This window comes from Schistocerca cancellata, chromosome 7 (assembly GCF_023864275.1).
Source record: "Schistocerca cancellata isolate TAMUIC-IGC-003103 chromosome 7, iqSchCanc2.1, whole genome shotgun sequence".
NCBI lineage: Eukaryota > Metazoa > Arthropoda > Insecta > Orthoptera > Acrididae > Schistocerca > Schistocerca cancellata.
Window position 1 is genome coordinate 116,145,837 of NC_064632.1, and position 24,639 is coordinate 116,170,475.

Genomic DNA, 24,639 nt, shown 5'->3' on the forward strand with positions numbered 1-24,639 from the left:
CTTAACCACACCCATTACACATCAGTGAAATTAGTTAAGAAGGTTGTATTTATCTACTAGTTTTATGATTTGTTCTCATAATGAAGTGGTGTCTTTTATACTATACGGAAAATTGTGTGTGTGGTAAATGCTGACATGAGCCCTAGAGGCTCACATTCTTATTATTCATTTTATTAATGTTGACAAATGTTGTGTTTTTAGCACATGAGTAATTTTTAGTTACTTTGTAACACAGAATTTTTATGGATTTTATTGTGAAACATTAATGGTGTTTTGTCACTGGCATATATAGCTTTGACATTTATATTGATCATAGCAATAACCACTTGATAATTACCTAAGTTCATAATATTGTAATATATAGTACAGTCAGTGGTGAATATGAAATCACTTAAAAAAAAAGAAAAAAGAAAAACCTTGTGTTTCCTGAGGTCACAGATAATTATTTTATAGATCACATTACATCGAATAAAATAATAACTAGCAAATATTACATAAGTCTGCAGAAAGGTAGCAGAAAAGAAATCTTTCAGCAGAAGAATGTATCTGTCTAGAGAGGTATTTGGGAAAATGTGGAACTGAAGAATGAGTTTGACTTGAGCTGTACTTGGAATTCTGAGTAAATGTGTGTTGCCATTTAAGATGATTCTTGCTTAATTCATTGACACTGCTATGAGCTCATATTACATTTGGTCCCACAGTTAGGTCCCTTAAGCATTTTCAGTCAAGGCTTCATGTTGATCTTGGTTTCCACATGAATTTGTGTCAGGCTATGACACAAGAAAACCAATAATTCTAAGCATTACATTATGTGGAATTGAAATCAAATGCCCAACATTTAAAAATGGCCTTTCAGCACCTTCAGCAAATCTAATAGAAGCAATTACTTAAAAACATCTTTTAGGTAAAAATGGAAACAGAAGTGGTCACATAATTTCAGCTGGGAAAACTTAATTCAAGCCAGTCACCAGTAATCCATCAAATCGTAGTCACCAGTAATCCATCAAATCATTCAAAAATACAGAGAAGAAAAATAGAATGGGTTTGTAAATTTAAGTATCTTGGAGAATTCATAAAATGGAATGAATAAGAAAGATCTGTAATAGACTCAGGCAGGAAAGAGCTTACAGTTTAGCTAAAACCGTGCAGGATGAAATTTTAAATATAAGACTAAAAAACAGTACTAGAGTGGGAAGGCCTAAATGTTTATATGCATGCCAGTGGTTAACATTATTTCACAAGATGGACTAGAGATATTTGAAAGATGGATCATTAGAAAATAATGGTTTCAGAAACAACCAAAGAGAGTTGGAAAATGTGAAACAATGAAAAAAAGTGCTAAACATTTTTGGATTAAAGGAGAACACTCACTGGAAAGCAGAAGTGTTAAGCCATTGAAAGACTCATAGAGAAAGAAATGGCACTCTTAGATTCTGGAGAAATGCTTTTTTGATTTAGAGTAAAATACACACATGCACAGATATAAATTCCTATGCTCCAGATTGGGCGAACAATGCCATTGCTGCATTTCAGCATGTAGACTAGGCTGTGGTACAGGTTATGTCAGGTGGGGTGAGTAGAGGGAAGAGAAGTGGGTTACAGGGAGAGGGATTGGGGTTGGGTGGCTATTGATTTGGAGAGAGGCAACAAGTTTGCCAACTAGGAATGTGGGGAGGAGGGGTGTCAGGTACATAGCTGGGCACATGACGCACAGTTGTCAAAACTGGTAGGGAGAGGTGCATGCTGACGGTGACCTGCGGTCATGAAATGGGATGGGGTGCCACACCTTTGCCACCCCTTCTTCCCGAATTCATAGCAGGCTAACTGGCTGCCTCCCTCTGGGCCACTAAACATCTGCTTTGAATTTCTTCTTCCTGCCACCTGGCCCTCTCTTCCCCACCAACCGTACCCAACACAATCCCCACCACAACCTCAACCTAGTCCACCTGTCGAAATGCAGCAATGGCACTGTTGGTCCAGCTGGCACCATGCAGGGCCATAGGCATGTGTGTGTATGTATGTGTGTGTGTGTGTGTGTGTGTTTTTCTAGCTCGAAAAAGGGTTACGCCAAAAGCAAAGCTAGCAAGTTTTCTTTCTTTTTGTCTGTGCCTCTTGGTGACTCAATGCTTCTGCTTTTTGGAGAAAAGAAATTTCTTATAACATTTACACAAAATAACTACTAAGCTAAATATAGAATATTGGATGTAGCATTAAAGCAATGATTTCTCCTTTGCTGAATCATTACTAGGAGAAAGAAGGCAGGCAATATTACTACAGTTCTGGAAAAAAGAAGTCATGATAGCACGGATCAGATAAATCAGAAAAGAACTGGGGAAAAAACAACATCAAAGAACAACTTGGAGAACAACTAAGAGAAATTTCTTTCAAACTATGATCCTTAATGCAGAAAGATAACAGAGCATAAAAAACAATGGCATAGGATAAAACAAACAGAAGAGAGAGCACAGTGACATGGGGAGAATGAAAAATATAACACCAGAAAAAGGAAACAACCAAGAAAGTAGAGCAAATGAAGTTATTACTGATCGACAATGGTCACTATAAAGATTAAACATATAAATAAATGAAATTAGACATGATGCCCTACTTGAATGTAGAAAGACTTCAAGGAATTTCAAAGAGAAACGTAAATTTGCAAATTGTTATTTCAATCATACACTTATTATCACTTTTTTAGGCACAATCATAGAATATATTTTCAATTGTGATCAGCTTCAATCATACATTGGCCATCTTCAGAATCCATATCTCATAGGAGGCATCTGGAAAATAAAGCAATCATGACATTTCCTTTTTCTAGCTGTAGAAAACACACACACACACACACACACACACACACACACACACACACTCAATCACTCACATGCACACGGCTGTCTCCCTGCTTGTGCTCGATTGACTGCCAGCTCTTTACTGTCCCATGGTGAGAGTACTGGTGTGAGGTGGGGGTGTAGAGTGGAGTGGAGTGGGATGAGGGATGGAGAGAGGGAGGAGGCAGGGAGGTGGTTGGGGGGAGTGTCTAGTGGCTAATGGAAAAGTAGGGAACTGTCTGTGGGCTAGCTAGGGGTGCAGGTAGAGGTGAAGGGGGCATACGGCTGGACATGTGATTTCATGGATTAGGGCGAGTGAGTTAACAGCACACAACTAGCGGATGTGGTCACACACACACACACACACACACACACACACACACACACACACAAGTAGGTGGGGGCAAGGAGGGACTGTAAGTTACCTTAGGTTTAGGCAAGGAAGGTTACGGGAGTGAAGGATGTGCTGTAATGATAGCTCCCATCTGTGCAGCTCAGAAGAGCTGGTGGTGGTGGGGAGGATCAAGATGGCAGTTTGGTAGTGGCCATTCACTCTAGTTGACAGCTAGTCAGTTGTCATACCAACATAAAATGCTGTGCAGTGGTTGCAGCAGAGCTGGTAAATAACATGACTGTTTTCGCAGGTGGCCCAGCCTCTGTTTGGGTAGAATACGCCTGTGACGAGACTGGAGTAGATAGTGCTAAGTGGGTGGATTAGGCAGCTGTTACATCTGCGTCTTCTGCTGGGGTACGATCCTTGTGGCAGGGGACTGGGGGTGGGAGTCCCTTAGGGATGGACTAGAATGCTGTGAAAGCTGGGAGGGCGGCAGATCACCACTTTAGGAAGAGTTGGAAGTATCTTGGGTAGGATGTTCCTTATTTCAGGGCATGATGATAGAAACCAAAACCCTGACAAAGGACGTGGTTCAGTCATTCCAACCTTCATTCCAGTAACCTTCCTCACCTAAGCCACCCCCACCCAATACTGAGTGTGTGTGTGTGTGTGTGTGTGTGTGTGTGTGTGTGTGTGTTTGTCTACATCATCCACTGCCCCTGTACCTTCACCCAATTTATGTCCCAATATTAGCTAGTTGTGTGCTGTTATCTCACACCCTAGTGTACAAAATAGTGTGCCCAGCCGTCTGCCACATACCTGCCCTACCTGCAGCCCTATCTAGCCCACAGACAGATTCCCACTCTCCCACAAGCCATTAGACAACCCCCCCCCCCCCCCCCCAATGCCCTCCCTGCCTTCTCTGCCTCTCTTCATCCCTCAACCCACTTCACCTCAGTACACTTACTGCGGGCCAGTAAAGAGCTGGCAGTCAACTGACCACAATGTAGGTAGACAGATGAGTGCATGCGAGTGAATATGTGTGTGTTTGTGTGCATGTTTTTCCTACAGCATTAAAAGGGAAGTGTATTCTGAAAGCAAGCACAGCTCTGTGTCCTTCATTTGTGTGCCTATCAACGATGCAGTGCTTCTACCTTTTCTCCGTTATTCCTAATAATTCATAATTTTCAACTGGAAGTTTCTGTACATTACAATCATGACATGCATTGTTATATGTATGAATTCTCAAGTTGACCCATGTATGACTGAAATTGGTCATGATCAAAAACATTTTCTGTGACTGTATCTAAATGAAATAAAAAGATCTGTACAATTTAAATAAATCACTCTTCCCCATAATCAGTATTTCATTTATGTGTTGCAAATGCAATAGACAGCAAAGAGCATATCTCAGCCATATTTCTAGACTTCTCTAAAGCATTTGATGTCATCAATCACTACATCTTGCTGAAGAAACTTGAATCTGTAGGTATTAGAGGGGCCAGCCTATGAATGGATCAAATCATATCTCCAAAATAGAGAGCAAGTAGTTGAGCTTGCTATTCAAGAAGGAACAAGATAAAAGTCCTACTGCTCAGAAAAGCAGAGCATTAAGTACAGTGTACCACAAGGCTCCATTCTAGAACCAATTCTGTTCCTACTCTTTGTCAATGACTTGGAACTGCCCAGTCCATGCCATAATTACATAAAATTTGCAGATGACACAAATGTGATAATAAAAGGAAGGACCAGAGAAGAATTACTGCATGAGATTAAAAAGTGTACCACCCACATTACAGACCAGTTTTCTGGAAACAATTTAGTAATAAACAGTTACAATGCACTTACACACAGAGCTAAATAAATGCCCACTAACACCAGACATAGAGTTGTTTATCAAAACCCTTGAAAATGTAAGCTCTACAAAATTTCTTGGAACATGGATCCAAGAAGATCTAAGATAGATCCAACATAAAAATACATTAGAAATAAACTGAATACAATTTGTTATTCTATCAAAATTCTTTCCAGTTGCACATTGAAAGAGACACTAAAAAATGTGTACTTCACTCAGGCAGAATCTTTACTGCGATATGGCATAATCTTTTTGGGAAATGCATCTGCCAACAAAAGTTTTACATGCCAATAGAGAATTGTAAGAGCCATAGGAAATGTTGCCGCAAGAAGCTCATGCAAGCCCTTATTTAAGAAACTTCACATCCTTCCACTACCATGTCTATATATATCTTACAAGTAGCAATATTTGTTAGGAAACTATTACAAAACTGCATGTCTTGTATTGACTAACCAGAGCATCCATCTGTATAAAACAAGGAGAAAGCAGGATATACATGTTCAACATGCATACTTAATACTAAAACAGAATGGACCACTGCAAACAGCAACCAGACTGTACAATAAGCTACCTAAAAACATTAAAACAAAAAAAAGCACTTCAAAATTTAAAATTGCTGTCCATAAGTACTTAATGCAAAAGTGTTGTGATAGTATAGATGAATATTTTGAAACATAAAAATTTGTTCTGTCCCTGTTCTGTAGTTTTTATGTAAACTCGAACACCTTAATAATGAAGTGTGTGACCTTTACACTAAAGTAATGGATTTTTAAATGTATAAGGCACTTTTTTGAATTTCCATGTTATTTGCTTATATGTTTTTTTTCCCTTAATAATGTGAAATTATTTAGAAATAGTGTGCAATTCTCAATTTTCACAAGATATCCACCTATACACTTTTCTGTTTCCTGGCATTACACATGTATTATATGCGCATTTGTATCATTATAAGATCATTGTCATAATCATTTTAACTATGTATCATCTAATTTCCATTTTTGACTTGTCCTATATCATCATATGCTTCTCTGCACACAATGTATGATCTACAGGATATATAAAAGTACAATTACAATTACAAATTAATGCAACACTGGCTTTTATACCAGTTGATTACATAATTTCAGTTTCTCCTGTTGTTTACATGCAACGAACAAGAGCAGTATGATTTATAATGCCCTCTATATAATACAGTGTGTAATAAGATGGTAAGGCCAAACATTCAAGCCACAATCCTTGTATACAGAAGAAGACACTAATTATGCTATGTAAACATGGATATGGACAGAAGTTATTTCCATGCTAGAACTTATTTTCTGTAACTCTTCATAATATATTAATCAAGAGCAACACACAGGAAGAGACTGCAAAATCACACAACATGAAACTCTTTCTTACATGAAATGTTCTAAGTGCTCTCCATTATTAACAGTGATGCATGCATCAACTCACTGGCACAATGGATTTCACAGGCACTGATTTATCCCTGGAACATTATGTATGGTTTTGCAGGCTTCCACATGTGTATGAAGACATTGAGTGTCTTGTGTTAGAGTTTGAACTTACAAGATTTCAAATGCCAACACAGACAAAAGTCTAGTGGACTTAGGGCCAGAGAATGTAGAAGCCAAGGGTTCATCCATATCTTTCTACCGATTCATCACAAAATCTGTTATTTAGAAGCCAATGGCAATTAGCAATGAAACAGATAGGAGCTCCATCATGTATGAAGTACACACTTCATCGGACAGGGAAAAGCACAGCTTCTAACAGATCAAGAAGAAAGGAGAGTATTCACTCAGAGAGAAATGTAACTTTGTGCACTGAGCCTGGGTGGAGGCTCTAAAAATCAGTAATCAATAATGTTGGATCAAGCATTGACTGAAAATCTTTGTTGATGACAGTCTTCAATGGTTGCGTAATGATTCATGTTGTCTCATTGTTGTTGATTGCAGAAATTTATAAATTACATTGAAATGAGAGCTTCATTCACAAACAGATGATTTACAATAAAATAAAGGTCGACACATTGCTGAATAAGCCATCTAGGGAAGTGCAGCCAAGCAGAAAATCAGTTACTGGTAGTTTTCGCACACATTTTAAATAGCAGGAAAACAGGTCATTACGTAACACTGGCTAGCCAGTAAAGTGCTCAACTTAGCGTCTAACAGCTATGCTGACACATCACTAATACATATCAAGTGGGCACCAGTCAAGTGCACTGTGCTGGAAGTGAAGTCCATGATGAACATCAGAAAGAAGTTATGTGATCACCAAAGTCCATAATCATCACTTAAACAATTGATGCTATGTTTAAGTGAGGCAATGGAGAGAGGTACATGTGCACACAAGAAGTGACATGAGTTGCACACTAAAACAAGCAGTTATGTGAATTATATGTCAACATTCCCTTAAATGAAATGGAACACAAAACACTAGCAGTGAAACTAAGAATCACAATGAATTCAAGAGGGCATTTTGAAAATTTCATGTTCCTGTGAGACTCCCATGATTAATACCTCATGAAGACCCACAGCAAATGAATTCTAATGCAGATATAAAGTGCTTCTAAACAGCTGTCAGATAAAATATTTTCTTCTTCTATGTGTGAGGGCTGCTTCCTGAATGTTTGTTCATACTACTCTGTTAGACATTGTTTTATGAGTCATTTGCATCAATTATAAATGCAATACTAAACTGAACAGAAATCTTGAAGATATTATATTCAACGACCTTAAGGTGTATGTGTCATGAACACTGATAACCACATGCTGATGAAACTGATGTTTCATGAACAGTGGCATAGCTCTCAAGTATTGACTCTTAATTTGTGTGCCTTGGCTACTGATGTAACCAAGCAAGATTCATGCAATGAAGCAAGACAACATAACAAAAAATAACAAACCTTTTTAAAGACGAAAGCTTCCTCATCAAATATGGGATTAATACCATTGTTAGGCACAATTTTTGTTCGAAATTTTTTTCGCACAGTATCTGCAGGCAAGCCAAACATATCCACTTCAACATAGACACCAACCCGACGGTCAGTGAGGAACTGTGCTGAGATTACATGTACTGAGACTGTACCAGCTATAATGCCATCTACTGTTGACTCTGCAAAAGGATCCAGTCTCCGGTCTTGCCTTCGCATAAATTCTGGCTTTAGCACATAGCCACAACGGTGATTGTACTCGAAAATTCCCAAGTTAAGTTGCATTGCAAGGTCTGGAACAGGGGAAATTAGAGCCAAACAATGTTGTAACACATCATTATGCAGTCTTTCAAGTATGTAGCATATACTTCTTTTTCTATATGCAGAATGTTAGTGTCAACTACTCTTTATTGTTGACTGATAATGCATTGTATTTACTGTTTTTGAATATATTACCAGAAATTCTTTAAAGGGCGTCCTTTTAAGATCAAAATTATAGAGATGATACAAGATATGAGTATTTTGTAATAAGGAAATAACTGTTGAAAATCTGCAATATAATGCATAGCAACTACTTAAGCTCACATCTATTGTTCAAAGTGATGGGTACAAGTTTCGGTGTACACATTACAATGGCATCTAAAAATTTGCCTGTTGTCTGTTACAGAATGAAAGAGGTAGCCATGACGGTACCAACAACTTCATTGTCAGTTCCTAAAGGCATTTCATGAACCAATGACTTCATGTAACTCCACAGGAAAAATCCATATGAGTGACATCTGGTGATGACAGTGGGTAGAGGACAAGACTCCCTCTATCTTTTCCAGTCTGATGATAGGAGTATCTGTTATTAAGGTGCTCATAAACTATTGAAGTGGATTAGTGCACAATCTTGTTGAAATCACAATATCATGCAGGAAGCAAGATGTTCAGTCTCCAACAACAACAGTAGTACATCTCAAAAGATTGATAAGTTATGTGCACCATTTATTTATTTATTTATGGGGAGGCACAAAATAAGATTCTATTTGTTTATTTTGTACAGTTCCATCTCACAAGCCGATGCACAATTATTGCTGGTGATTTGAGAACAATGCATGGCTTTTTATCATTTCAGATAGGGCTATTGCAGCAGTTGGAAAACAGTCACAGTTGAAAGTGGCATCATTTGTGAAGAACACAGTCTAGAGAAACCAGTCGTGGGCTGCAAACAATGGTACATTACATATGACTGTATATTATTTTTCAAAGTAACACCACCAATAATGATGCAGCAGGCAATCGCTTGTAACAAAAGACCAGCAGTTTTCAAACACATGACTCACATATGTTGCATCACTGATTTACTAGCTCAAAATACAGAATTTCGGATACTATGCCATCTGTATAATTTTGATCTTAAAGGTTTGGGACATCCTGCATAAACTGATATGCATGTGTTACTTTTAGGTTTAAAGTTAGATATCAATACTTCATTGTTGTACAAAACAAAGAGGAGGAAACATACAACCCCCACAGATGCGCAAATAAACTCAACTGTGGTGACACTGACTGCTTATGAATGGAATTAGTGGATGTTCAGGTTGATAGGAACAGGATTGGGGGGGGGGGGGGGGATAAGGAGAACGAAAGAAGAGTGATAATGAGCATGATGGGATTGGAGAGGTAATGCAGAGACAAGATGAGATGGCAGATGGCTGTCAGTGACTGAAGAAAAATTAGGACTGAGAAATGTGGAGAGTGTACAGGGTGATGGGCAAGTGGGGGGGGGGGGGGGGGGGGGTAGGGCAGCATAAATAATACAATGTTAGGGGAGTGGTGAAGAGTTGTAGAAAACAATGGACAATGAAACGTTAAGGTTAAAGATAAAAGACTGGGAAGAAGATGAAGGGGACAATTGGAGGTTTATGACAAAGGTGTTATGAAAATATAAGATATGCTGGAGGAACAGATTTTTCCTGTCTAGCTTAGAGGAGCTAGAGCTGGGGCATAGATCCAGATAACGTGGGCACAAAAAGACTGTTGATGTCATTAGTGTTATGGTAGCATGTTCAGCAACAGGATACATGAGTCTGTGGTTAGCCACATTTGGCACTGATTATACATGCAGGTAAACAGCTAGTTAGTTGTCATCCCAGTACAGTACACTACAAGAGTAATTGCAGCATTGTAAGGATATAATGTGACTGCTTTCACAATGGCTCCACTTTGTACAGGACAGAAAATTCTGTGACTGAATTGCAACAGAGGTGGTAAGTAGGGGTATGGGATAAGTCCTGCTTGACTCGGGGTCAGCCACAGGGGAATGATCTACCAGCTACAGAATTGTAATATGCATAAACTAGGATACTGCATAAGTTGAGAGGGGCAAGGAATTCTGTTTTGTGTGATGAAGATAGGATTTGATACAGGTACCGAGAACACCAGTCTCTCTCTCTCTCTCTCTCTCCTCTTATTAAATTACATCACTATCACATTTCAAACAGTTACATGTACATAAATGCATTTAAGTCTATCAACTGAGACTGCAATAGCAATACAAAATGTATGTATCTCATATAAATCAATAATAATAGTATCAATACAACAACAATGGTCAGGCAGTAAGACAAAAGATAAAATGCAGTACATTACCTAGAGTTTGATAATTAAGGGCAACTAGTTGACATCCTGCATTCCAGAACACTTGTGGCATGAAGTTGGAAGAATCAAAACGTGTACCAGAAGGATAGACACGACTCAACTGATGCTTATTGTAGTTAACAAATTCTACTGGACTCTCCTTCAAAAGTGTTGTAGCCTGCTTCTCATCAAAAGATGACATTTCATAGGGTCTATTCTTTTCTGAAAGATAAATTAGTAAACAAAAACTTCACATATGAGACACATTATAGTATATTACAACTTTTATCATATGTTCAGCAATACATAATATAAACAATACAGAATTTGTTGCAAGTAATCCAGAACTACTTTATAACTTATTTGACAAATTAAGAGCTTTTTATAAATATAAAATAAAAGGGTTACATGTTTCCATTACTTGAAATATCTTCTTTCCACTAACATAAAGCATTGTGTACTCAGCACATCACTACATCCAACTTGTTGGATTCTTTGTCTTCTCTTTGCCAAGTAAAATAAATCTGTATGGCATGTATTACTTAGTTGTGCAATCACAACAGTTCCTACCTTAAATACACCAGCAATTTTCTTTTCAAGTGTGGCTGTTCTGTGTGCAATAGTTAAGTGTTCATGACAGCAATTTGTGTATGCAAAGCTTAGTCTGCGATTTAGAATGACGTGACACCCATCGCATTTCATTTTGATGTGTCTTATACAGAGAGATATTTACTATGTAGAAGAGAATAGTCAAGATAATGACACAAGTGCCTCTCTCCTACAACACTGAAAATCTATTTCTGGAGCTCAGTATCCTGCCACTGCCTTGTATTTATACTCATGAAACAATCTGTTTTATTCACAAAAATTTACAAACATCAACCACCATCAGACATGTCATTCCAATATACGTCTATAATTAGTCAATGGTTATGGAAGAACAGAGCAGTGTAAGGCACATAGGAATTCTTCTGTACAACAAGCTACATCAAAGTTTAAAGTCAAACAGAGAAGGATTCAAAGCAAAGGTATGAATGTTACACCAGAAGAACTGCTTCTATTCAATAGAATAATTTATAAATCATCATCATCATCATTTAAGACAGATTATGCCTTTCAGCGTTCAGTCTGGAGCATAGTCCCCCTTATAAAATTCCTCCATGATCCCCTATTCAGTGCTAACATTGGTGCCTCTTCTGATGTTAAGCCTATTACTTCAAAATCATTCTTAACCGAATCCAGGTACCTTCTGCTTGGTCTGCCCCGACACCTCCTACCCTCTACTGCTGAACCCATGAGTCTCTTGGGTAACCTTGCTTCTCCCATACGTGTAACATGACCCCACCATCTAAGCCTGTTCGCCCTGACTGCTACATCTATAGAGTTCATCCCTAGGTTTTCTTTGATTTCCTCATTGTGGACACCCTCCTGCCATTGTTCCCATCTACTAGTACCTGCAATCATCCTAGCTACTTTCATATCCGTAACCTCAACCGTATTGATAAGATAACCTGAATCCACCCGGCTTTCGCTCCCATACAACGAAGTTGGTCGAAAGATTGACCGGTGCACAAGTAACTTAGTCTTGGTACTGACTTCCTTCTTGCAGAAGAGAGTAGATTGTAGCTAAGCACTCAATGCATTAGCTTTGCTACACTTCGCTTCCAGTTCTTTCACTATGTTGCCATCCTGTGAGAATATGCATCCTAAGTACTTGAAACCGCCCACCTGTTCTAACTTTGTTCCTCCTATTTGGCACTCAATCCGTTTATATCTCTTTCCCACTGACATTACTTTCGTTTTGGAGATGCTAATCTTCATACCATAGTCCTTACATTTCTGATCTAGCTCTGAAATATTAATTTGCAAACTTTCAATCAAATCTGCCATCACAACTAAGTCATCCGCATATGCAAGACTGCTTATTTTGTGTTCACACATCTTAATCTCATCCAGCCAGTCTATTGTTTTCAACATATGATCCATAAATAATATGAACAACAGTGGAGACAGGTTGCAGCCTTGTCTTACCCCTGAAACTACTCTGAACCATGAACTCAATTTACCGTCAACTCTAACTGCTGCCTGACTATCCATGTAAAGACCTTTAATTGCTTGCAAAAGTTTGCCTCCTATTTCATAATTCAATTCAATTCAATTCAATTCAATATTGTAGAACAGACAATAACTTCCTTCTAGGAACCCAGTCATATGCCTTTTCTAGATCTATAAAGCATAGATACAATTCCCTGTTCCACTCAAACCCTTCTCCATTATTTGCCGTAAGCTAAAGATCTGGTCCTGACCACGTCTAAGAGGCCTAAACCCACACTGATTTTCATCCAATTGGTCCTCAACTAATACTCGCACTTTCCTTTCAACAATACCTGAGAAGATTTTACCCACAATGCTGATTAAAGAGATACCTCTGTAGTTGTTACAATCTTTCCTGTTGCCATGTTTAAAGATTGGTGTGATTACTGCTTTTGTCCAGTCTGATGGAACCTGTCCCGACTCCCAGGCCATTTCAGTTATCCTGTGTAGCCATTTAAGACCTGACATTCCACTGTATTTGATGAGTTCTGACTTAATTTCATCCACCCCAGCTGCTTTATTGCACTGCAATCTATTGATCATTTTCACCACTTCCTCAAATGTGATCCTATTCCCATCATCATTCCTATCGCATTGTACATCGAAATCTGAAACATTACTGATCGTATTTTCACCTACATTGAGAAACTCTTCAAAATATTCCCTCCATCTGCCCAAGGAATCCACAGGATTCACCAGCAGTTTTCCTGACCTGTCCAAAATACTTGTCATTTCCTTCTTACCTCCCTTTCGAAGACTGCTAATTACACTCCAGAATGGCTTTCCAACAGCTTGACCCAAAGTCTCCAACCTGTTTCCAAAGTCTTCCCAAGATTTCTTCTTGGATGCAGCAATTATCTGTTTGGCTTTGTTTCTTTCTTCAACATAACTTTCTCTGTCTACCTGAGTTCTAGTATGTAGCCATTTTTGATACGCCTTCTTTTTCCTTTTACAGGCTGCCTTGACTGTGTCATTCCACCAAGCTGTTTACTTCATCCTACCTTTACACACTACTGTTCCAAGACTTTCTTTAGCCACTTCTAGTACTGTGTCCCTGTACCTTGTCCATTCCTTTTCCAATGACTGTAATTGGCTACATTCAACTAACCGGTACCTTTCTGAGATCATTGTTATGTACTTGTGCCTGATTTCCTTATCCTGAAGTAATTTATAAATGTCAGTCTAAAATAACAATGTAATTGCACGGGTGTGTTCAGTCTAGAATAACAATGTAGTTGCACAGGTGTGTGTGTGTGTGTGTGTGTGTGTGTGTGTGTGTGTGTGTGTGTTAGCTTATTAAATGGTTTTTAAAAGTTAGCTTGTAAAAGTTAGCAGGTTTTCATTCTTCTTTTTCGTATGTCTGTTGATGACTCAATATGTACACTACTCACGGAATGGTCATTCCTAAATTATTTGCATTGTACCATAACTATCCTTACAAAGTTAAATATCTTCTTATGTACCATTAATTTACAGCATATTTAGTACATTTTATGCATAAAATGGAAGCAACAAACTAGCAGAACACTCAGAAGCACACTATTAATCACCCATGCCAGGAAACCTGAAGGATCACATGCATATTTTCTTATTATAAGTTTGTTTTTATAATAGTAGAAACAAATAATTGTTGACAAAATAATGTAATTGGATAGGTAAAAAATCCACTCGCCAAGCAGTGGCAGCACACAATAAAAGAAAGTTATAATCAGGCATGTCTTTGGAGCCAGTGGCTCCCTCTTCAGGCAGAAGGGTTGAAGGGGAAAGAAGAGTGGTGAAGGAAAAGGACTGGAGAGGTCTAAGAAAGGGGGCAGATTTTGGGAAAGTCATCCTGAATTGTGGGTCAGGGGAGACTTGCCAGACGGGATGAGAAGGCACCTCTCCAATCCTTTTCTCTCACCCCTGCTTCCTCCCCCTCAGACCTGCACATGAAGAAGGAGCCACTGGCTCCAAAAGATCGCGCAACTATAACCTTCCTCTAAGTGTGTGTTCTGCTGCCACCTGGTGAGTAGATCTTTCATCTATTCAATCAAATTATAAATTAGTTTTTAGCTGATATGTTTCATTCTACACGTGTTGCTTGCTTTTTTAAAATTAGGAGTTAAACAAATTGTATTTGTGGCTTGTCCCACATCCATGTGTAAATACACAAAATAAGATTTCTAGGATCAGTAAAATCAAATCAAAGAATGAGAGCACACAGCCTGCATTTACAAAATACAATGAAGTGGCCATCATCGAGTTGACTAATCAGATATTTCTTGCTGTCACTCCAAAGGAAAGAGTCAAAAGCTTCCAGATTTTATGCAGGACATTGGTGCATGATCTAGTAATCAAAAACTTTATGCTATCACCTCTGCTCTTTTTGTTAGCCTGTGCTATGTGACATCATACAACTATGCATCAGCAACTTTAGCTTTGGTGTCAGCTTGGTAAGAGTATATAAAAAGTGGAACTCTCTTCAACCTGAAGGCTGGTTTGAACATCTTGTGAGATGGTACGTCCTTGTCTGAATAGCTAGCCAGTCCATAAACCATGGTGCACTATTGCATTTTTCATATCTGTAAATAATTAATTATCAGTAGTAAAAGAAATGATAAGCGATATAAAAAGCATTGGATTGAATGAGCACTGGACTCCAGACATTTGCTTTCACTGGTGGTTTCTTCAGTCTTCAATAAATGAGTTCTCCATTCCTCTCATTCTAGTTGTAGGTCTCTATACAGGAAATACCAAGTCTAGAGTAATGTGAAATACTTAGTATATTTGTGCAAAATATACAGAGGTAATTACAAATTATCAAAATGATAATTTACCTGACAAAACTGTAAAATTACAGGGAGACAGAAGTACTAAACAGAAGTTAGCTTCAGGGGGGTGAAATTCCAAAACTACCAAGAGACACAAAAAAAATAGAAAGAATCATACTGTGTTTTCAGAAGTGTTGGTTCCTTTGACAGAGGGGAACAGTGATAATTTGGGGAATGTGGGGAGGAAGTGGCAGAACATTTAGACATTAGGTAGAGAGGGACTCATCTGTTACGTGGGTCATTTCACAGGTCGTATGTGTGAGGAAGTAATATGGTGGCTGAGTTTTTGTGAAACACACACTCTCAGAATCTCATCAGCTAACTTCTTTATGGTGACCAATGTCTTCTCGTAGAGTCGGCAACAACAGATGTTGAGTACCTCCAAAACGCTTTTGTGCTTCTTTAATGAAACAGTCCTCTCTTTGTTGGATCTTGTCTATCTCTTCTATTAGTCCAAATCGGTTAGAGTCCATGACTGATGAGAAATACTCAAGAATCTGTTAAACAAGTGTTTTGTAAGCTTTTTCTTCCATGGCTGAAAACTTTTCCTTAAAATTCTTCTGGTGAATCTTAGTCTGGAATCTGTTTTTTCAGCAAGTTACAACTAGTTTTTTGTGGCCATTCCATTTAAGGTTGCTCTAGGTGGTTACTCTGTTCTATTTTATGGCTGCGACTGCTTCCAGCTATTGCCAATAGTGTGGTTTAGGAATGTTACAGGCCTGAGACAAGGAAGTGTGGTATTACCATAGCTCATAGAGGAAGGGAGATGATATTGTGGTGTGGGGAGCCAACAGTAAGGATGTACAACAACAAAGAGACACCTTAAATGGAAAAAATCGAGAAATATGGAATGAAATGAACTGTTCAGAAAAACACGACTATGGTGGCAACTAGAGGAGACAGAGAAAGCAAGGGACAAATTAATATAAAAGGACAGGATATTGAAATTGTGGATAGCTTTAAATATCTAGGAAATGTGATAATGGAGAATGTAAGAATGGAAGTAGAAGTTAGCAAAAGGGTACAACAGAGCAATGCATTTTACCAGTATGTGAGTAGTAGTCTTGGAGGTTCCAATGAAGTGTAAGGAAATACTGTACAAGAGTATTTTACACCCATGCTGATATATGCATTGGAGAACTGGACAATGACAAGAAGAGAAGCAAGTAGAATCTAAGCCAGTGAAACAAAATTTCCAAGATGTATGTTAAGGAAAATGAGGAGGGACAGAGTGAGAAATAAAGATGTTAAGAACAAAGTTGGACTAGAGAATATGAATGAGAAAACTGAGAATAGGTTAAAATGGTCTGGGCTTGGACAAAACAATTACAGTAGAAGAATGGTGGAAAGACAGATGAAAATGGAGAAATACCATTAAAGTCTCAACCCGACCTGATGCTGGATAAAGGGGAAACAACTGTGATCAAACAGAATTTAGTCTCTTCATCTATTTCTACACACTATGCTACACTTGTTTATGTTAAGGGTCTGCTGTACCAGTTTTTGAATCTCTACAAGTCTTCCTGCATTTCATTAGTCTTCTATTCTTCTATTGTTGCAACCTTCCTATAGACAACAGTATCGTCCACCAACAGCCTCATGGAGCCTCTTACATTATTGAGCAGATAATGCATACAGGATGAGGTGTCTAAGTTTTTCATCTCAAATTACTTTTGACCCATTAAAGATATTTGTAATCTCTTTTCACCTAGACAAAGAGTGAGCACGGCTCATGAAAGAAACAGTAGTGGGTTCTCACAACTATTAATAACTGTGGTACAGGCATAAACGTTTTTTTTTTTTAAGAAATGTAACTGTGCTATTTTTGCCACAAGAATAGTAGATTTCAATGAGACAAATTCAGTGATATAATGCTACAATTCACTTATAGTGTATCACTTGTGAAACATCAACACAGTTGAATCTTTAGCAACACAGCTTTAGTAATGCATAAACGATTTTCAAGAGTATAATATCATTTATCAATGAAGTATTGGTTGACTTGCTCTTAATTTATATTGAAAAGAAATGTATTCAGAATGGTTCCCTAGTAGGTGCTATCCAATTTGTCCCACCTATGTTAATATCAATCATAGACTTCAGAAAGAAGTGTCATGGTGATCTCTCCTTTAGCAAAGGATTCCAGAATAGCCCACCATTCGAATCTCTGCCAAGGGGGATGTTAACATGAGAAAAAGATTGAATAATCAATGAAATAATAACATTCTACGAATTGGGGCATGGAATGTCAGAATCTTGAATGTGGTAGGGAAACTAGAAAAACTGAAAAGGGAAATGCAAAGGCTCAATCTTGATATAGTAGGGGTCAGTGAAGTGAAGTGAAGTGGAAAGAAGACAAGGATTTCTGATCAGATAAGTATAGGGTAATATCAACAGTGGCAGAAAATGGTATAAAAGGAGTAGGATTCGTTATGAATAGGAAAGTAGGACAGAGAGTGTTTTACTGTGAACAGTTCAGTGATTTGGTTATTCATATCAGAATTGACAGAAAACCAACACCAACGATAGTTTAGGTATACATGCCGACATCGCAAGCTGAAGACGAAGAGATAGAGAAAGTGTATGAGGATATTGAAAGGCTAATACAGTATGTAAAGGGAGATGAAAATCTAATAATCATGGGAGAATGGAATGCAGTTGTGGGGGAAGGAGTAGAAGAAAAGGTTACACAAGAATATGGGCTTGGGTCGAGGAATGAAAGAGAAGAAAGATTAATTGAGTTTTGTAATAAACTTCAGCTAGTAACAGCAAACACTCTGTTCAGGAATCACAAGAGGGGGAGGTATAGTTGGAAAAGGCCAGGTGATACGGGAAAATTTCAGTTAGATTACATCATGGTCAGACAGAGATTCCAAAATCAGATACTCAATTGTAAGGTGTACCCAGGAACAGATATAGACTCAGATCACAACATAGTAGTGACGAAGAGTAGACTGAAGTTTAAGACATTAGTCAGGACGAATCAATACGCAAAGAAGAGGGATACGGACATACTATGGAATGACGAGATATGCTTCAAGTTATCTGAAGCTATAGATACAGCAATAAGGAATAGCTCAGTACGCAGTACAGTTGAAGAGAAATGGGCATCCCTAAAAAGGGCAATAACAGAAGCTGGGAAGGAAAACATAGGTACAAAGAAGGTAACTGCGAAGAAACTGTGGGTAACAGAAGAAATACTTCAATTGACCGATGAAAGGAGGAAGTACAAAATTGTTCTGGAAGATTCAGGAATACAGAAATACAAGTTGCTTAGGAATGAAATAAATAGGGAGTACGGAGAAGCTAAGATGTAATAGCTGCATGAAAAATGTGAAGAAATCGAAAAAGAAATGATTGTCAGTAGGACTGACTCAGCATACAGGAAAGTCAAAACAACCATCAGTGACATTAAAAGCAAGGGTGATAACATTAAGAGTGCTGTGGGAATTCCACTGTTAAAAGCAGATGAGAGAGCGGATAGGTGGAAAGAATACATTGAAAGCCTCTATGAGGGGGAAGATTTGTCGGGTGTGATAGAAGAAGAAACAGGAGTCGATTTAGGCGAGATAGGGGACCTGGTATTAGAATCAGAATTTAAAAGAGCTTCGGAGGACTTAAGGTCAAATGAGGCAGAAGGGATTGATAACACTCCATCAGAATTTCTAAAATCATTGGGGGAAGTGGCAAAACAAACAACTATTCATGCTGGTGTGTAGAATAAATGAGTCTGGTGAAATACCATCTGACTTTCGGAAAAACATCATCCACACAATACTGAGGACAGCAAGAGCTGACAAGTGTGAGAATTATCACACAATCAGCATAACAGCTCATGCATCCATGTTGCTAACAAGAATAATATACAGACGAATGGGAAAGAAAATTGAGCATGTGCTAGATGACGATCAGTTTGGTATTAGGAAAGGTAAAGGCACAAGAGAAGCAATTCTGACGTTGTGGTTAATAACTGATGCAAGACTAAAGAAAAATCAAGACACGTTCATAGGATTTGTCTACCTGGAAAAAGCGTTCGACAATGTAAAATGGTGCAAGATGTTCAAAATTCTGAGAAAAATAGGGGTAAGCTATAGGGAGAGACAGGTCATATACAATATGTACAACAGCCAAGAGGGTATAATAAGAGCGGATGACCAAGAATGAAGTGCTCGTATTAAAAAGGGTGTAAGACAAGGACATAGTCTTTTGCCCCTACTGTTCAATCTGCGCATTGTGGAAGCAATGATGGAAATAAAAGAAAGGTTCAGGAGTGGGATTAAAATTCGAGGTGAAAGGATATCAATGATATGACTCACTGATGACATTGCTATCCTGAGTGAAAGTGAAGAAGGATTACATGATCTGCTGAATGGAATGAACAGTCTAATGAGTGCAGAGTATGGATTGAGAGTAAGTTGAAGAAAGACGAAGGTAATAAGAAGTAGCAGAAATGAGAACAGAAAGAAACTTAATATCAGGATCGATGGTGATGAAGTTAAGGTCATGAAGTTAAGGAATTCTGCTACCTAGGCAGTAAAATAACGAGTGATGGATGGAGCAAAGAGGGCACGAAAAGCAGACTAGCATTGGAAAAAAGGGCTTTCCTGGCCCAGAGAAGTCTACTAATATCAAATATTGGCCTTAATTTTAGAAAGAAATTTCTGAGTATGTACGTCTGGAGTACAGCATTGTATGGTAGTGAAAAATGGACTATGGGAAAACTGGAACAGAAGAGAATCAAAGCATTTGAGATGTGATGCACAGACGAATGTTGAAAATTAGGTGGACCAATTAGATAAAGAATGAGGAGGTTCTGTGCAGAATCGGAGAGGAAAGGAATATGTGGAAATCATTGATAAGGAGAAGGGATAGGATGATAGGACACCTGTTAAGACATGAGGGAATGACTTCCATGGTACTAGAGGGAGCTGTAGAAGGCAAAAACTGTAGAGGAAGACAGAGACTGGAATACATCCAGCAAATAATAGAGGATGTAGGTTGCAAGTGCTACTCTAAGATGAAAGGTTAGCACAGAACCTGGAAGTTTTGGCCCAAGAAAACAAAGCTGTAGAAGTAGCTGTTCTTGCACATGCTGCAATAAACACATGTGCTAGTTCTTGTAAAGAGAGTTTGATGTTGGCGAAAGAAGCATTCTGCATATTCTTTGCAGACATATATATTATAAGTTCCAAATTTCTCTGCATCATGAGCTACACTCCTGGAAATTGAAATAAAAACACCGTGAATTCATTGTCCCAGGAAGGGGAAACTTTATTGACACATTCCTGGGGTCAGATACATCACATGACCACACTGACAGAACCACAGGCACATAGACACAGGCAACAGAGCATGCACAATGTCGGCACTAGTACAGTGTACATCCACCTTTCGCAGCAATGCAGGCTGCTATTCTCCCATGGAGACGATCGTAGAGATGCTGGATGTAGTCCTGTGGAACGGCTTGCCATGCCATTTCCACCTGGCGCCTCAGTTGGACCAGCGTTCGTGCTGGACATGCAGACCGCGTGAGACGACGCTTCATCCAGTCCCAAACATGCTCAATGGGGGACAGATCCAGAGATCTTGCTGGCCAGGGTAGTTGACTTACACCTTCTAGAGCATGTTGGGTGGCACGGGATACATGCGGACGTGCATTGTCCTGTTGGAACAGCATGTCCCCTTGCCGGTCTAGGAATGGTAGAACGATGGGTTCGATGATGGTTTGGATGTACCGTGCACTATTCAGTGTCCCCTCGACGATCACCAGTGGTGTACGGCCAGTGTAGGAGATCGCTCCCCACACCATGATGCTGGGTGTTGGCCCTGTGTGCCTCGGTCGTATGCAGTCCTGATTGTGGCGCTCACCTGCACGGCGCCAAACACGCATACGACCATCATTGGCACCAAGGCAGAAGCCACTCTCATCGCTGAAGACGGCACGTCTCCATTCGTCCCTCCATTCACGCCTGTTGCGACACCACTGGAGGCGGGCTGCACGATGTTGGGGCGTGAGCGGAAGACGGCCTAACGGTGTGCGGGACCGTAGCCCAGCTTCATGGAGACGGTTGCGAATGGTCCTCGCCAATACCCCAGGAGCAACAGTGTCCCTAATTTGCTGGGAAGTGGCGGTGCGGTCCCCTACGGCACTGCGTAGGATCCTACGGTCTTGGCGTGCATCCGTGCGTCGCTGCGGTCCGGTCCCAGGTCGACGGGCACGTGCACCTTCCGCCGACCACTGGCGACAACATCGATGTACTGTGGAGACCTCACGCCCCACATGTTGAGCAATTCGGCGGTACGTCCACCCGGCCTCCCGCATGCCCACTATACGCCCTCGCTCAAAGTCCGTCAACTGCACATACGGTTCACGTCCACGCTGTCGCGGCATGCTACCAGTGTTAAAGACTGCGATGGAGCTCCGTATGCCACGGCAAACTGGCTGACACTGACGGCGGCGGTGCACAAATGCTGTGCAGCTAGCGCCATTCGACGACCAACACCGCGGTTCCTGGTGTGTCCGCTGTGCCGTGCGTGTGATCATTGCTTGTACAGCCCTCTCGCAGTGTCCGGAGCAAGTATGGTGGGTCTGACACACCGGTGTCAATGTGTTCTTTTTTCCATTTCCAGGAGTGTATATGGTAGTGATTTTCAACATAATTTGGAATACTATCAGTGGGTTCTCCAGCAAGACAATAACTTTTAGTTCAGTGATGAGGCCACCTTCACAAATTGCTGGAATGTAAATTTGAGAAACATATACTACTAATAATAATCATATCGTGTGACGAGGGCCTCCTGTCGGGTAGACCGTTCGCCTGGTGCAAGTCTTTCGATTTGATGCCACTTCAGTGACTTGTGCATTGATGGGGATGAAATGATGATGATTAGAACAACATAACACCCAGTCCCTGAGCGGAGAAAATCTCCGACCCAGCCAGTAATCGAACCCGGGCCCTTTGGATTGACATTCTGTCGCGCTGACCACTCAGCTACCGGGAGCAGACACATATACTACTGGTCAACAGGAAATCCACATTGGCTTTGTCAGCTGCTCAACCAACGACTGTGGAGTGTAACTGTGTGGTGCGGCATAATTGAAAAGCAAGCGATCAGCCCCAATTTCATTGATGATAAGTTGAGTGGGGAAAAGTACACATATTTTTTGATAAATACTTTACCCTTGTAATTATGAAATGTGCCCTTCAGGACTTATCAAATGATGTAATTCCACTATGACAGTTGTCCCTCCCATAACAGCAGTAGCAGGAGACATATTAATATGCTTATTTCCAAGGCTATGGGTGGAAAGAGGCAGTCTTATTCAGAAGTATCCAACGTGACTGCTTGACCTGATGTGGTCCAACTTGTTCCTCTGGGGTCATGCAAGGTATGTGGTGTACAAGGTGATTCCAACAACTATAGAGGACATGAGAGAGCAAGTTACTGTTGCATTTAAAGCTATTACTCCAGATTTGTTGACAGCAGTAAGTTCATCAGTGGTGCAGCGTGTATGTGAATGTTTTGATGCAAGTGGTTCTCACTTTGAACACATTCTTTACAAAAAATCATCAAAAGAAACATGCCACCACATTCTAATCTCTTTATTGGATTTTGTTCACAGTCTTTGGTTTCATGTATTATATATGAAGTGCAAATAACACAGTAGAAAATGGAGAAGATAATTTGATTTTCATTTCAAATAACAAATATTATCCTGGAAATTCCAATAAATCACTAACAAGAAATATTTCTTTGCAAGCATCAGAGGTTCTCATGGATACCTGAGCATCTGTCAAACACTGAAGGCTATTAAAAAAAAGCTAATTATCTCCTGTTAATGCTGGAACAAGTATAATATTGTGTCTTAACCTGGCAGTACAGGTTTTCTTGGAGAGTGGTATAAACTCCTGGGTGGTGGGCCACGCAATGCCTGCAATAACAGCAAAAAAAAAATTTATTTTTACTCTGTGATTTCCCGTTACATCCACAACAGTGTTATATCACTGAATTTGTCTTATTGTCATTTGTTATTCTGGTGGCAAAAAATAGCACAGTTTAATTTAAAAAACTGGATGAGTGCAAATAGGAGTCATACTCTGAGGGTTCATACAAACTTGGTTGTCTGCATAGATAATAATTTCATGTGGCTAATGGCCTGGTGCAGATCTTTCAATCAGATCCCACTATGACTACTTGCATGTCACTAACTAACCCCAGTTATCCAACTGGAAAAAGGGGACCAACAGTTTTTTTATCATCAACTCATCACATCGTTGAGAGGTGAAGGCTAGGTTACAACAAAAGGTGAAAAATCTATGGTCCAAATGAGATTTGATCATGTGACCTCTTGATTTTCAGGAACACTTTTACCACAAGATAACCAGGACTGACACGTATATAGATAGTTCCTCTATAGATTCTGATGAATGAGTTTGAAGTATCAAAATATGTGACACATATGGCCATATATTTTTACTGCATTGGCTTAAAATCTTAAATTTCTCACACAGACAGGGGACAATAAACCAGTAGCTTTCTGTTCCTAATTCTAAGCAGGCATTATTTCCATTGATACAAAAGACTAATTCTGAACCTTATGATAGCTACTCCCACTGTTTAAAAATACAACATTAAGATTTTCTCACCTGAAAGTACAAGCATTCTCACCATGATTAATGTAGCACCTCTTTCTCTGATTACAGCAGGTAATTCACCACTGACCTTATGGAAGGATTCCTCTATGATAAAAATACCATGTGTTTGCCACATATTCTCTACTACCTGAGTAGCCACTTCCATTATGTAATGTATGCCTGACCCTTTGAGGGAGTCCCCACAATTGCTCACCCGATAGTGGAGGTGACAAATCTGTGTCCACATTGAGATTATTACAGGTTCATCAAAAGCCTGGTTGAGGCCTTCCACTTGTCCCCAAATCAGAAGACTGCAATCACTTCTAGGTTTGAAGCTGCAAACTGCATGTGATCTGTGTTTCCACTGTATTGACCCTTCACCGCACATCGGTCTTTGCAGTTCCGAATGTTCCTAGCTTGCTACAGCTGTCTGCTAAACTAGCAAGTTTCTTCCTTCATGCATTTACTTCTGCCCCAAGCTGTCGATTCTGCTGTGTGGCTGGATACCACAGAACTATGGTCGCT

General features: G+C 39.5%; 1 protein-coding gene across 1 annotated transcript in view; it reads right to left on the bottom strand.

Annotated features, from left to right (window-relative positions):
• Nucleotides 1-24,639, bottom strand: part of LOC126091919 (1-phosphatidylinositol 4,5-bisphosphate phosphodiesterase classes I and II) — a 433,185-nt gene that overhangs the window by 129,015 nt on the left and 279,531 nt on the right. Inside the window, exons 13-14 of the mRNA XM_049907237.1 lie at nt 10,587-10,796; nt 7,926-8,245 (exon numbers count right to left, since the gene is read on the bottom strand). Coding sequence (XP_049763194.1) covers nt 7,926-8,245; nt 10,587-10,796 — 530 coding nt within the window. The remainder of the gene's footprint in view (nt 1-7,925; nt 8,246-10,586; nt 10,797-24,639) is intronic.